This window comes from Thamnophis elegans, chromosome 11 (assembly GCF_009769535.1).
Source record: "Thamnophis elegans isolate rThaEle1 chromosome 11, rThaEle1.pri, whole genome shotgun sequence".
Classification (NCBI taxonomy): domain Eukaryota; kingdom Metazoa; phylum Chordata; class Lepidosauria; order Squamata; family Colubridae; genus Thamnophis; species Thamnophis elegans.
This window is the reverse complement of record NC_045551.1, coordinates 35,117,235-35,129,275: the sequence shown is the minus strand read 5'-3', so window position 1 is coordinate 35,129,275 and position 12,041 is coordinate 35,117,235. Positions and strand designations below refer to the sequence as shown.

The 12,041-nt window shown below is 34.6% G+C and overlaps 1 protein-coding gene across 6 annotated transcripts in view; it reads right to left on the bottom strand.

Moving 5' to 3' along the window:
• Positions 1 to 1,818: 1,818 nt before the first annotated feature.
• MAP4K4 (mitogen-activated protein kinase kinase kinase kinase 4) overlaps positions 1,819 to 12,041 on the bottom strand; it is a 166,229-nt gene continuing 156,006 nt past the window's right edge. For all 6 annotated transcript variants that reach the window (XM_032226564.1, XM_032226567.1, XM_032226565.1 and 3 more), the window contains 6 exons: positions 9,512 to 9,646; positions 8,417 to 8,517; positions 7,147 to 7,296; positions 6,056 to 6,215; positions 4,917 to 5,056; positions 1,819 to 3,687 (listed from right to left, as the gene is read on the bottom strand). In XM_032226564.1, coding sequence (XP_032082455.1) covers positions 3,604 to 3,687; positions 4,917 to 5,056; positions 6,056 to 6,215; positions 7,147 to 7,296; positions 8,417 to 8,517; positions 9,512 to 9,646 — 770 coding nt within the window. In that variant the 3' untranslated portion in view covers positions 1,819 to 3,603. The remainder of the gene's footprint in view (positions 3,688 to 4,916; positions 5,057 to 6,055; positions 6,216 to 7,146; positions 7,297 to 8,416; positions 8,518 to 9,511; positions 9,647 to 12,041) is intronic.

The window sequence follows — 12,041 nt, the reverse complement described above, 5'->3', positions numbered from 1 at the left end:
AATATAACCTTATAATAAAGTGAATTTAGTCCATCTATTTTTGCTTCCTGTCTGGATTGTCTCAATAGGCTGGCATCAATCTTGCAAGTCTGGAAGTCCATTTCTCCCTATTTGTCTTTACAGCCCACAGAAATTACATAAGTTTCCACTTGAGATGTTTGTCAATACAACCACACACATTTGTTCGTTTGTTTACTGGCTAAGATGCCACTGGTCCCACAGCTATTTGTGGCTCTTCCTCATTTTTCAAAGTCATTCCCACATACCATTTACAGAATCACTCCTTTTTTGTGTTAGCTTTTCCTTCAAAATATATATTTCACAAAGTGTACCATTTAAAGAATCCTACATAATTTCACTCAAAAAGCTTTCTCTTGAGAAAAAAAAAGTTACTCAAAATACTTTCCACATACACATAGGTGCCATTTTTACTTTATTTAAGGAAAAAAATGGGTGGGAAACAGTAATTTATAATACACAAAAAAAATTAGACATCACTGCAAAAAGGCTAGGTGTTTCCTTGTCACCAGTCTATTTTGCAGTTCTACAATTAGTAATTTTACTGCAATTTTGTCATTTGTATTATTGTTTAAGCATCTTCATAGGTGGCAATTCCTGGGGTTATTAAAAAAAACACAAAAATGTGTACTGCTATCACTATGAAAACCTAAACCCCACAAAATCACTTTGAAATAAACCATAAATATGTGATGCACATTAGTGTAACAAAACCATTTTTGTAAACATTTTCTCCAACATAACATGTGCATACGATAAAAAATAAAGTCACTGCATTCATACAGTTAGAATTACTTTGACATAGGATACAGAAATTATTACTTAAAGCTTAAACTAAACTAAGAGTACTCTTAATGCTTACCAACAGCACTGCTTTAAAATGGATTTCAACATTTCGTATGTAGTGGTTTCATAACACTGATTTGACTTGTAAAATTAGCCACCATGGATTTGTTTTTCCATCTTCTTTTCATTCTGATGGACAGAGCTTCACCAGTATATTAATCTGGCAGAATTCTTCAAAATTACAACATTCTTCCATTTGTGAACAGTAGTCTCTTTTTAAATATTTACATACATATATCTGCATATATATATATATATATATGTATGAGTATGCATTGGGGGGAGGGTGTACACACCCATGCATACAAACATGGTGGCATGAGAGGAAAGGGCAAAAATTAAATGAGTTTTAATCACATAATGTGATTCTAAACTTTTCCTCAGAGCCTCTGGCCCATAGGCTTTATTATCTTATGCTACAGTTCCAGTGCCAGAGAGGATCCTATTGCTGGTGGCAACACCAATCTCCTGCATCCCGTTCATTTTCCACTATTTAATCTAGCATTGATTTTTTGACTGTTTGCTAAGAGGAATGAAGGGAAGTGAAAGTCACCTGTAATCTTGGGTCTGACATTCAGTGCTATCCAAATCCCAAACAATGAAGAAGACATGATTTTTGTTTTAAATCAAACCAGAAATTTGTTCCTATTTGTTGTATACAACATTACTTTTGGGGGAAGAAGAAAGCCTTCCCTTCAAAGAAATTGCTTAATAAAGAGGAGATAGTTAGTTAAGGAAAAGAAACAGCACTTTTACTGATGACCTAAGTACTACTAACTCAGATCTAGGCTCCTTCAATTGGTGCTGTTTGACACAAAGCAAGTCATTTAGAATAATTAATTAGTTAGAACAATCAATCAGTGGAACAGCTTGTCAATGCCCCAACACTGGAAGTCTTTAAGAAGATGTTGGATAGCCATTTGTCTGGAACGGTATAGGGTTTCCTGCCTAGGCAGGGGTTGGACTAGAAGACCTCCAAGGTCCCTTCCAACTCTGCTATTGTATTATTATTGTATTATTGTATTTGGTCTATGTTACTTGATCTGTCAAAGCCTCTTAACTGAAGAATCACACATAAGTCCCTAATTTTCATGCCATGAAACACTGGAATCCAATTCACTGATTAAAACAGTGAACTTAAGGCAACTGTCAACTAAATTACCCCAAATATCCTTTTCAAAAGTTCAAAAATCATAATTATTGTATCATGACACTGTGCATTATTACATCACCAACAGATAATTACACACTCAAGTCTTCTCAAGTAATAAACACATGTAGCCTTTCAAAGTATTAGTCTTGACAGATTTATTATAAAGGCCAAAAATCCTCTGGCTAAAACAAAATTTTGTGGAGCTTTTCCCCTTTAAAAACATGGGACAGGGGAAAGAAAAAGATCCAAGAATTTAGATTTTACACTGAAACACAAGTATATGCTGCTTTAAAAAAACTGAATAAGAAGAAATAACTACATTCTTATAGTTTTAGAGCACTGCATTTTTAGAACAGGAAAACATTCCAAATTTCTTACAAAAGTATTGAATTTGCCTAGTTTTTGTTACTTGTGTTTTACTAAATTTCTCATATTAAAGGTAAAACTTTCTGGATTTTAGGCTGAACTTCTTTAAGTTCCATTGGTAATGAAACTGTTAAAAATAAAATTAAAAGACTTCTTTCAAAATTAAAGAAAACCCAATTACTTAAGTCACTGAATTCCAGTTCTTAAATCTAATTTAATCATTACGAGTGGCTGCTGGTCTGATCTCCTAAAACCTAGTATGTAAGTAACAGTCAAAACTGTAATCTGATAGTTTTGGTATCACAATTAAGTGGATATTAGTACTGGTTCATCTAAAAAAATTATAAACCTAAACCACCTCTTTTATTGTATGCATTAGAAACAATGAGGTAGGCACAAAAATAAACATGTTTGGAATTTTCTTTCCCCATAGGCTGGTAGTAAAAGCTGTTGCACATTTTAGGTTTAAACAAAAATTAAACCTTTAACTGAGGCAGTGCTAACACTGAAATTACCAAGTTCTGGCCTAATGAAGAGTCATTGTAGAAAAGTGAACTATGCTGTTATTTTTTTCTTTAAAAAAACCCACTCACTGTGATTTTTAGGCAAAACTTGGTACACAGGAGAAGAAGGACTGAACTCTTGGCCAGGCCAAAACTTAAAAAGAAAACCACCCCACCTTCCCTCAACCACTATGCCTTTCACATTTTTATAAATATTAACTTTTAAAACCTGCATCTTTCTCTTTTTCCACATAGTCACATTACAAAAGAAAGAAAAAAGAAAGAAAAGAAAAAAGAAATGTCAATTAAATTACATTGTTAATATTACTATATTAAATTTGCCCCCTGCTTCAGTGACACAGAGTCCACCTATGTCACCCTCCTGCATCTTCTCCTGCCTGCCTCCTTCCAAAAACATTTTCCTGGTTAGTCTCTCTTCCTTTATTCATTAGGAGATCTGGAGCGGGAAAGGAGGAAAAGGAGAGACCTGATTCTTTCTCTAGTGGGATCCCAAATCAGATAGCACCTGATGGCCAAAAGCACCAGCTGCACCCTGCAGCCTCAGTTTAAAAATGAAAAGAACCCAACACCAGTGATGCTGGCACATGCCAATAGCATGTCTGGAATGCATCACGGCAGGTCTGTACTCCAGTTGCAAATGATTCCAAGTTATGAAGACTCCAAAGGACAGCAATTCCTTGCCAAACTAGAGAGCTTCTACCAGCTGAGAAGTGAAGTCCTGCCTAAAGTCATGAAATAAACTTGACTGCTTCCTCCAGACCGTACAGAGGCAAAGAAAACCTGTGAAACAAGAGATAAAGAGAAAACAAACTTATCAGACCATGGAGCAAAGGTGGGAAACCAACAGAAAACAATCATCATCAAAACAAACATCACAAGGCTGAATTCATTTACAGCTTTTCTTACTCCTGTCATAATGCCTCATGTGATGTAAGGTAATGGTAAAGGTTCCCCTAATACATGCTTGCTAGTCATTCCCGACTCTAGGGGACGGTGCTCATCTCTGTTTCAAAGAGATGAGCACCACCCCTGAAGAGCCAGCGCTGTCCAAAAACGTGGCACGACAAAACCGCGCTCGTCAAAATAGCGGTGATAAAACCGCGTCGCTAAAGCCGCGATGTCATCACCGCGCATCATCACCACCGCGACAACAGAAGGGCGCTTTAAAACAGCGCAGCGGCAGAAAGCTGATTTAAATTAAGGTAAGGGTTAGGATTAGGTTTAGGGGTTTGCTCTAGGGTTAGGTTTAAGGTGCTGAGTGCTTCGGAAGGTGCGGATTTGCCCTCCGTGATTATGTCATCCCGGTAGGGTCGCGTTTTTCCTTAGCGCTTCGAACGGCACGGATTTGCCCTCCGCACTTATGTCGGCGCGGATAAGGGCTTCGCGGTTTTGTGGTGGAACCGTCCAAAAACATCTCCATGATCATGTGGCCGGCATGGCTAAATGCCGAAGGTGCACAGAATGCTTTCCTTCCCACCAAAGGTGGTTCCCATTTTTCTACTTGCATTTTTACATGCTTTCCAACTGGTAGGTTGGCAGAAGCTGGGACAAGTAACGGGAGCTCACTCCATTACGCGGGATTAGGAATTCGAATCACCAAACTGCCAACCTTTCTGATCGACAAGCTCAGCATCTTAGCCACCGAACCACCACGTCCCCGTAATGTACCGATACAAAAATTATGGTAATTTCAATCCTGACCTATCTGGAAGGGAGCAGGATGAAAAAAATCATTGTTCATTAATGGTGACACTCAATCCTCTGTGAAATATTAGTGTGCAGCAGAAAAACCATGGGGAAAGACATTTTACATGCTCTTTGATGTTAATTAAAGCTCTGCTGTTATTCCAGGAATCAAAAGTTCAGTGTGCATCAATAGCAGTGGCCCTCTAATCCTTTTGCCCACACTCAAATGTCAGAGGAATGTCATCATTCATTCTTCTCCACAGTAATTATAAAACTGCTAAACTGAGTATTAGAAGTAGAAAATATATCCATATATATCTTACCTTGTCATTACGTTCACATAGAAATTTGAGTCTTTGTGCTCTTTTGTGCATAAATACACCATCCAAATGTCCTGTTTCCACTGACCGTATTTCAATAGCCTTTTCTCCCCAGCCCATAATCTGATTAGATCGAATGTAGGCTTTAAGATAAAGAAAAAAGCCACTACTAAATATAATAATAAACAATAATCCCCATCTTGGGCATTCTACATCCTGTTAATTTTTCATACAAAACAAAAATTTCATTTAATCTCAATGACATAAATATTTAAAAAACTGAAAGAGAATATTTTGAGTTTAGATAAACTTTTAATTAATTACCATCTTCTCTCTACTAAAACAAGATTAATGTAGTGCTTAAGGCACCAGGTTAGAAAACAGGAGACAGTTCAAGTCCTGCTTTAGTCAGGAAAACTGGGTGATTTGGGCCAATCAGTCTCAGCCTAACATACCTCACACCGTTGCTGTCATGGGGAAAATAGAAGGAGGAAGGTGTGTTGGATATGTTTGCTACCTTGCAATTTGTAAAAATTATAAAGGCAGCAAATACATGAATAAATGCACACACACACACACACACACACACATCTCTTCAATTGTTAAAAGTAAAAGAACATATACCAGTAATTGTAAGCATATACCTTCATAACAAATACTCTTTCTTCAATACTGTTTACCTCCCAATATATAAACAATGATAGCCTACAAATAATTGATTCTTTAATAATATTACCAAGACAAAAATACATAACATCAGATTATTTTAGAAAAATCTAACTGGGTCCAAGAAGCTTGAAATGTATTCTTTTTGAACTTGTTGCCATATAAAAATATCCATCGGGTATGGATATTTTGCTTTTCCATAGTACCTCTGAACACCTTATAGATGCAATTATGCCCCATGATCTATTTTTTTTCATCCAAAGCATTTAAACTTAAGCATAGGTGAATAATGTATAGGTATAGCAGCAATATAATTATTATGTCCTCTGACTTAGCAATAGAAATAGAGAATATAAGGTTTACCAATCTGTCATGATATCTTAGATTGTTCAATAGCCAAAGAGACTGAATTTCAGATAAAGAACCATTTATCTACCATTTTCTGAAAGTGTTTTGTAAAAGCTTGGCATACATACCCACAGATGTAGGCATTTCCCCCCACTGCAGAACCACATCTTTGGTGATCCTTCCATATGTGTTGACGTATACTCCTTCATCCTCATAGCAAACAAGCAGTTCCATTCCATCAGTGTTAGGAAGAATAATGATCGCATGGGGCTGGATACTACACTGAATCTGCAAATACATGTATTTTTCAACTCCCATTCGGCAACAAGGCATTCCTCATTTTCTCTGAATTGAACCATACATTTCCTAGGCCAGTGATGGCGAACTTTTTTGGCACCAAGTGCTGAAAAGGTCGTGTGGAAATGTCGCCTGCACTCTTGCCAGGGCCACACTCCAAAAAAGCCAAACATTCATGTTCTAGTGCATATGCGTGCCTGACAATCAGCTGGCCGGCGTGCATGCACAGGCTGGTTTTTGGCACTGCCGTGCATGTGATAGAATCGTGCTCCAGAAAAGGCAAACTTCTGGGTTCTGGCACGTATGCGCACCTGACAATTAGCTGGCCAGCACTCATGTGCATGCTAGTTTTTGGCACTGCTGTGCACGCAAAGGACAGCTGATAGTTGTGTGCACCCGAAAGACAAACAGGCAAGACTGCATGTGCTAAGCGACATGGCTTCGTATGCCACTTTGGGCACGAGTGCCACAGGTTCGCCATCACGGTCCTAGACTGAGAAATAATCCATGGAATTGTAAACATTCTCAGATATAATGGATTTGTGTCCCACAGTTCTTCTATTATTTATTGCTTTCCAAAGCACAAATATCATCTTCTCCAGTATTTATGGAAATCCTCAATCATCCAACTCACATTTGTCCCAAAGGTGCTTTTCCAAAGGTAACTGGACTTTCTTGATTTTTTTTTCTTTGAAAACATTTCAGAACTAGAGCAGCATCTCGGATTAGAAGTGAAATATTAAAAAAGAAAGTCCAGTTGTCTTTTGGAAAAGCACCTTTTGGCTCATCTATAGATATACATGTTTGGATATAAATTATTAATTATATGCCATCCATTCAGCCTTTAGTATTTAGTATGATGTGTTTTGCCCATTATCAAAAATATGGGTTAATTAACATGATTACAATGCTACATACTTACATGTGTTGGAAGATAAATATCATACACTGATCCTGAGTCCACGTCAACTGCATGAAAACCAGCAGAGGAGCCATAGATCACCTTCAATCTCTGGCCTTCTTCTACAGTAAGATCCACTAATAATGGCTTATGTACCAAGTCTCCAAATGACTGTTAAGTAATAAAATATATACATATATACTGAAGAGATTATTTCGAAAACAATTATGGAAAATATTTCATCTGGAATGGCCTAAGCAGTATTCATTGATTCCATCATTATTGTTCACTTGTATATGGCAATAAACTTGAAACATAAGAATGAGCCATGCATGTGTATAATATTTTTAGATCAGATAAATCCTATGCGTTTTACAATCTTTTACAAAAGTTTGATCGCTACTGCTTCATTTCCTTTATAAAAGCTACTGATTGAACTTTTACATAAATGAAGAAGAAAAATACAAATTAAAAGTAAAAGGAGAGGTATTATATTTTAAAAGTGTTATTATGAAAATTCACCCTTAGGTCCCTTTTCATAGGGGGGAAAAAACTAGTAACTTGCATGCAGTCTTGAAGTTCTGAAAAAATGACTAGACTTAAGGGTGAATTTTCATAATAACACTCCTTTTGATTTCCTCATCTCTTTCTTAATAATATTCCATTTCTCCACCTTGAATATTCTTAAATAGATCAATGAACAAAGTCTTATATAATTTTTCCTATGTAGTGCTGGTTCATCTTGCATGACCATTAATCTAAAACTTGGTAGTACATGGAAAGCCGTGTTTAATAAAAACTTACAAACTGAAAGGAAAATAAGAGTAATGAGGAAAATTGCAACATTTCTGACTGGAGAATTGGCAACAAGTCTCATGACTAAGGGACACCAGTAAAACATGTGTATATTATCCCTCATACACAGACCACGTTTCTACTAAAGCAATTATCCTCATAGAAAAAAGAAGAAAGCAAGAAAAGATGTCAACTCATGTTCCTGGTTTCCTTACAAGATTAATGTCTCTCTTGAAGAATCAGGTTTTTTACTTATTATCCATAGACCTAAAGCACATTAACTCAAGAGTTCCACAAGAGTGTGGTAGATATAAGCTATATTTCAATTCTAGAGTAGCAATATTCCCTAATACTGCTGGGTGAATTTAGATTTGTTATTGCCTATGGATAATGGGCACTATTTAAAGCACCATATATCAAAGTTAAAAATTGTTGACAGTTAAGTTCACCCTGAAATTCTTCAATGACATATTTAAAGGAAAAGAGGCACTCTTACCTTAAATGCCATAAATTTGTGGTATGGTTTTGGTGCCCAGGCATAGACCTCCACAGAACTCTTCAAAGCAATTACTAAGAATTTGATTCTTTCATATTTTACTAAAATTAAAAAGGACCAAAACATTTTGTAAAATTATTTAAGTAAAATTTTTATACAGCTGATAAGGCATCACATTTCAATATTTATTGTAGAAAATATAAATATACACATCAGTTTATAGTCTAATTCATAAAGATATGAACGGTTGCTCTAAAATTATTTTGAAGTACATAATAATTAACATTACATGTATGTAATATTGATACATTAATGTTAAATATAGATTCTAGTTCAGACATATTCTTAAAATATTCAATGACTCTTAACAGTTTTTTTACCATATAAATGTGAGAGGGAGAGAGAAAAACTTATTATCAGTACTTATAAATACTAAGAAATGATTAGAAATGTTGGTAGATAAAGAAAGAAAGCCAGTCCACAGAAAATGACTATTACGGATTTAGCTTTAAGATAAAACTAATACCACACCCACAATTATATGACATCTCTTCTTTGCAATAAAGTCAGCAGCAGTCAATGACTTCCTGGTGTTTCATTTATATATTTTCCAACAGGATAAGAGGGTCAGACTATCTTCTTAATACTTCCTAATATATATGATTGTACTGATACACAATCTCTGCCGTGTTCAGAATTGGTAAAACAATGTACAGGGCAGGAAATTACTTCTCTCTATTCTTTGATCTTAGAACATTTTAGGAAATGAGATGATGCCAAGGAAGTGGAAAATATGAGCTTCATGCTCAATTCACAGTTGTTTGTACTAAAGTGTTTGTGTGTATGTGAATGTATATGTATGTTATGTATGTGTGTATATGTATGTATTTGTATATGTGTGTGTGTGTATGTATGTATGAATGTATATGTATATGTATATAAAGTCATCCTTAAGAGCATTTATTTTGAAAATGTGAAATATACAGGCTGTATTTTTATGCCATATCATTTACTTATAAAAATCAAAACTTTTATTTTGTTAGGAAGTTACTTATAACTAGAATTGCTTTCAAATTAAGATAATGAATTACCTACCAACTTTGTAGTGCACACAGCCTTCTAAATCACCTACAGTTGTCCATCCTTGTTTTTTTTCTACTTCAGGATCATTGTGAAGGATCTTGTTTCTTAACCATGAGAGGTAATAAACTCTCAATTTATTTTTCTTACCTAGGCAAAAAGTATTTTCTTAAGAACAGGGCAAGGTTTGCACTATTACACTATGTAGAATAATTCAATAATTACTAGAATGTTATGGAAGCAACTATATATGATTCTCTATCCCACGTAATTTTATCTGCCATAGAGGTTCTTATTCAGAACTTTAACTTTTTTTAAAAAAAATATGCTTAAATAGCCATAGTACTCCTACTCCAAATACAAGATATATGAAGGCAAACTTCCTAAATTGTATTTTAAAGAAAATATCCCCTATCCCTAGGAACCAGTAATCTGTTTCAAAGAAACCATCATCTGCTAGAGATGACTCTCACTTGAGTAATGGAGTAATATAGTAATATAAGCACAGAGGTATCACAAAGTTCATAGAATAGTTGTATCTGATAAAAATATGAAATATTTTCCTTATTTAAAAAAACCTTAAGAACACAAAAGAGCTACAAATCGATCACTGTACTTTTTATCCAATCACATGATCAGAAGGAGCTTAGTCAAGCTGTACAGAAAAATGGAATAGTAACTTCTAGAAGACTTTTCTATATAACAGCTGTTCTGTGGTTCTCACACTAAACCTTATATAGCCGCCACTGTCATCACTTAAGTGGCAGGGAAGATTTCTGACTGAATTGTAGGCAAATGATGTATTCAGGAGAGAATATGAAGAACTTAAGCAAACTTTTAAAAAGTGTGACAAATATGAAAGTGCCTAAATTGTATCTGATACTAAATTATGCACTGTAGTAAAAATAAAAATAAATTAGCAAGTAGCTACAAAACAATTTGTTCAAATCAAATGAACTGACTGTATTACGACAAACATTATTACAAAATTATTACAAAATGCAATTCAATGTGCATAAATTCAAAGTGATTCACTTTGGAACAAAAAAACAACACCAAATAAAACTAAAAAAACGAACAAACAAACCAAAGCTTGTTCAGCTGGTTGAAACCAGGAAAAGAATCAACAATAGAAAATGTCAACCAGGCATGACTAAAAATAATTAAGAAAGAGTGAAAATAAACTTGCCAAATACATTAATGCCTATACAATCCCAAATGGTTGAACTACACTTGAATTATATGTACAGCTCTAGTTACCTGATTTTTGCTTGAAAATGTGCAGAATTTAGCAATCATCAAAGCTGCTTCTCTGTATCTGAATGACTTATTAATTATATTGTGTCAATTTATTCAAGATAGAGCTTGAATCAAAGCGCCATGTCTTAAATGCAAATTTTGAAAGAGCATCTAGTTGGACTCTATAGCTGTGATTTGATCCGCCCTTCACCTAATCCAACAGAGTTAAATTCTTAGCAGCTAATAATTTCATCCTCAATCAATTTGTCTGATACTTTTCAGTCAGCTAAGTTGGTGATTTCATGAATTTTGAGAAGGAATGCTACTCTTTTTTTTTTTAATTTTAAAATCCCTGACATTTAGTTTGCCTAGGTGTTCTGATTTTTCTATTAAAAGAATAACTACTCTAACCACATAATATATGTTACCCATGTATAATAGATGGATAACTCTAGCCTTTCTTTCATTTTTTTCTAAATTAAACAGTTCAAAAGTTATATTCCCCTCATAAGACAATTGTTCAAATCCAGTTATCATTTTAGTTGCCCCTACCATATTTCTAGACTTTAGAAAATATACCTTTAATTAAAATACTGCAACATATTTCCAAACCACATTTCCAAGTTTCAATATATTTATGCAAACTCATATACTGTATTTATGATTTCAAGAATGCATTTATTCATTGAAGGTGGGTGGGAGGGGTTGAGATGTTTTTGAGCTAGATTATTCAATATTTTCAATTTCATAAATCCATTCTTAAAAATTGATAAATGAAACCCAAATTGAAGTTTCACTAAATTAAACCAACATTTCATCATAATAAAACTTCTTTAACAAAACTTCCTAATTTTAATATGAAGAAATCAGGTTACAGAATGCTTCTATGTAGAAGTAGCAGCTATTTTATTAGACCCAAATTCTGATTATCCTTCAGGAGTTCAAAGTAGCTCACACCACATCCTTCTCCACTTTCCTCCCACAATAACAACCCTGCAGACTAGGTTGGTCAAAGAATGTACAACTGGTCATTCATACTATTCCTAGTCATAGGAATAGTATGAATGAAAAGTAGCATGCAAGTTTATATTACAGATTTTCATCAGACCAATCCTGGTTGGATGGCATTTATTTTATTACATCATTTCAGTTTGAATGATGCCAGTATTATAAATCAAATAAGTTACCAATGATTCAGATAGTGTAAACAAAAGTTGCCTTTACCATGTTTCTTTGAGTTTTGGCATAGGTTTGGAATATGATATATCACAAAACAGATATAAGCCAGAAAACTTGTTCTCACATT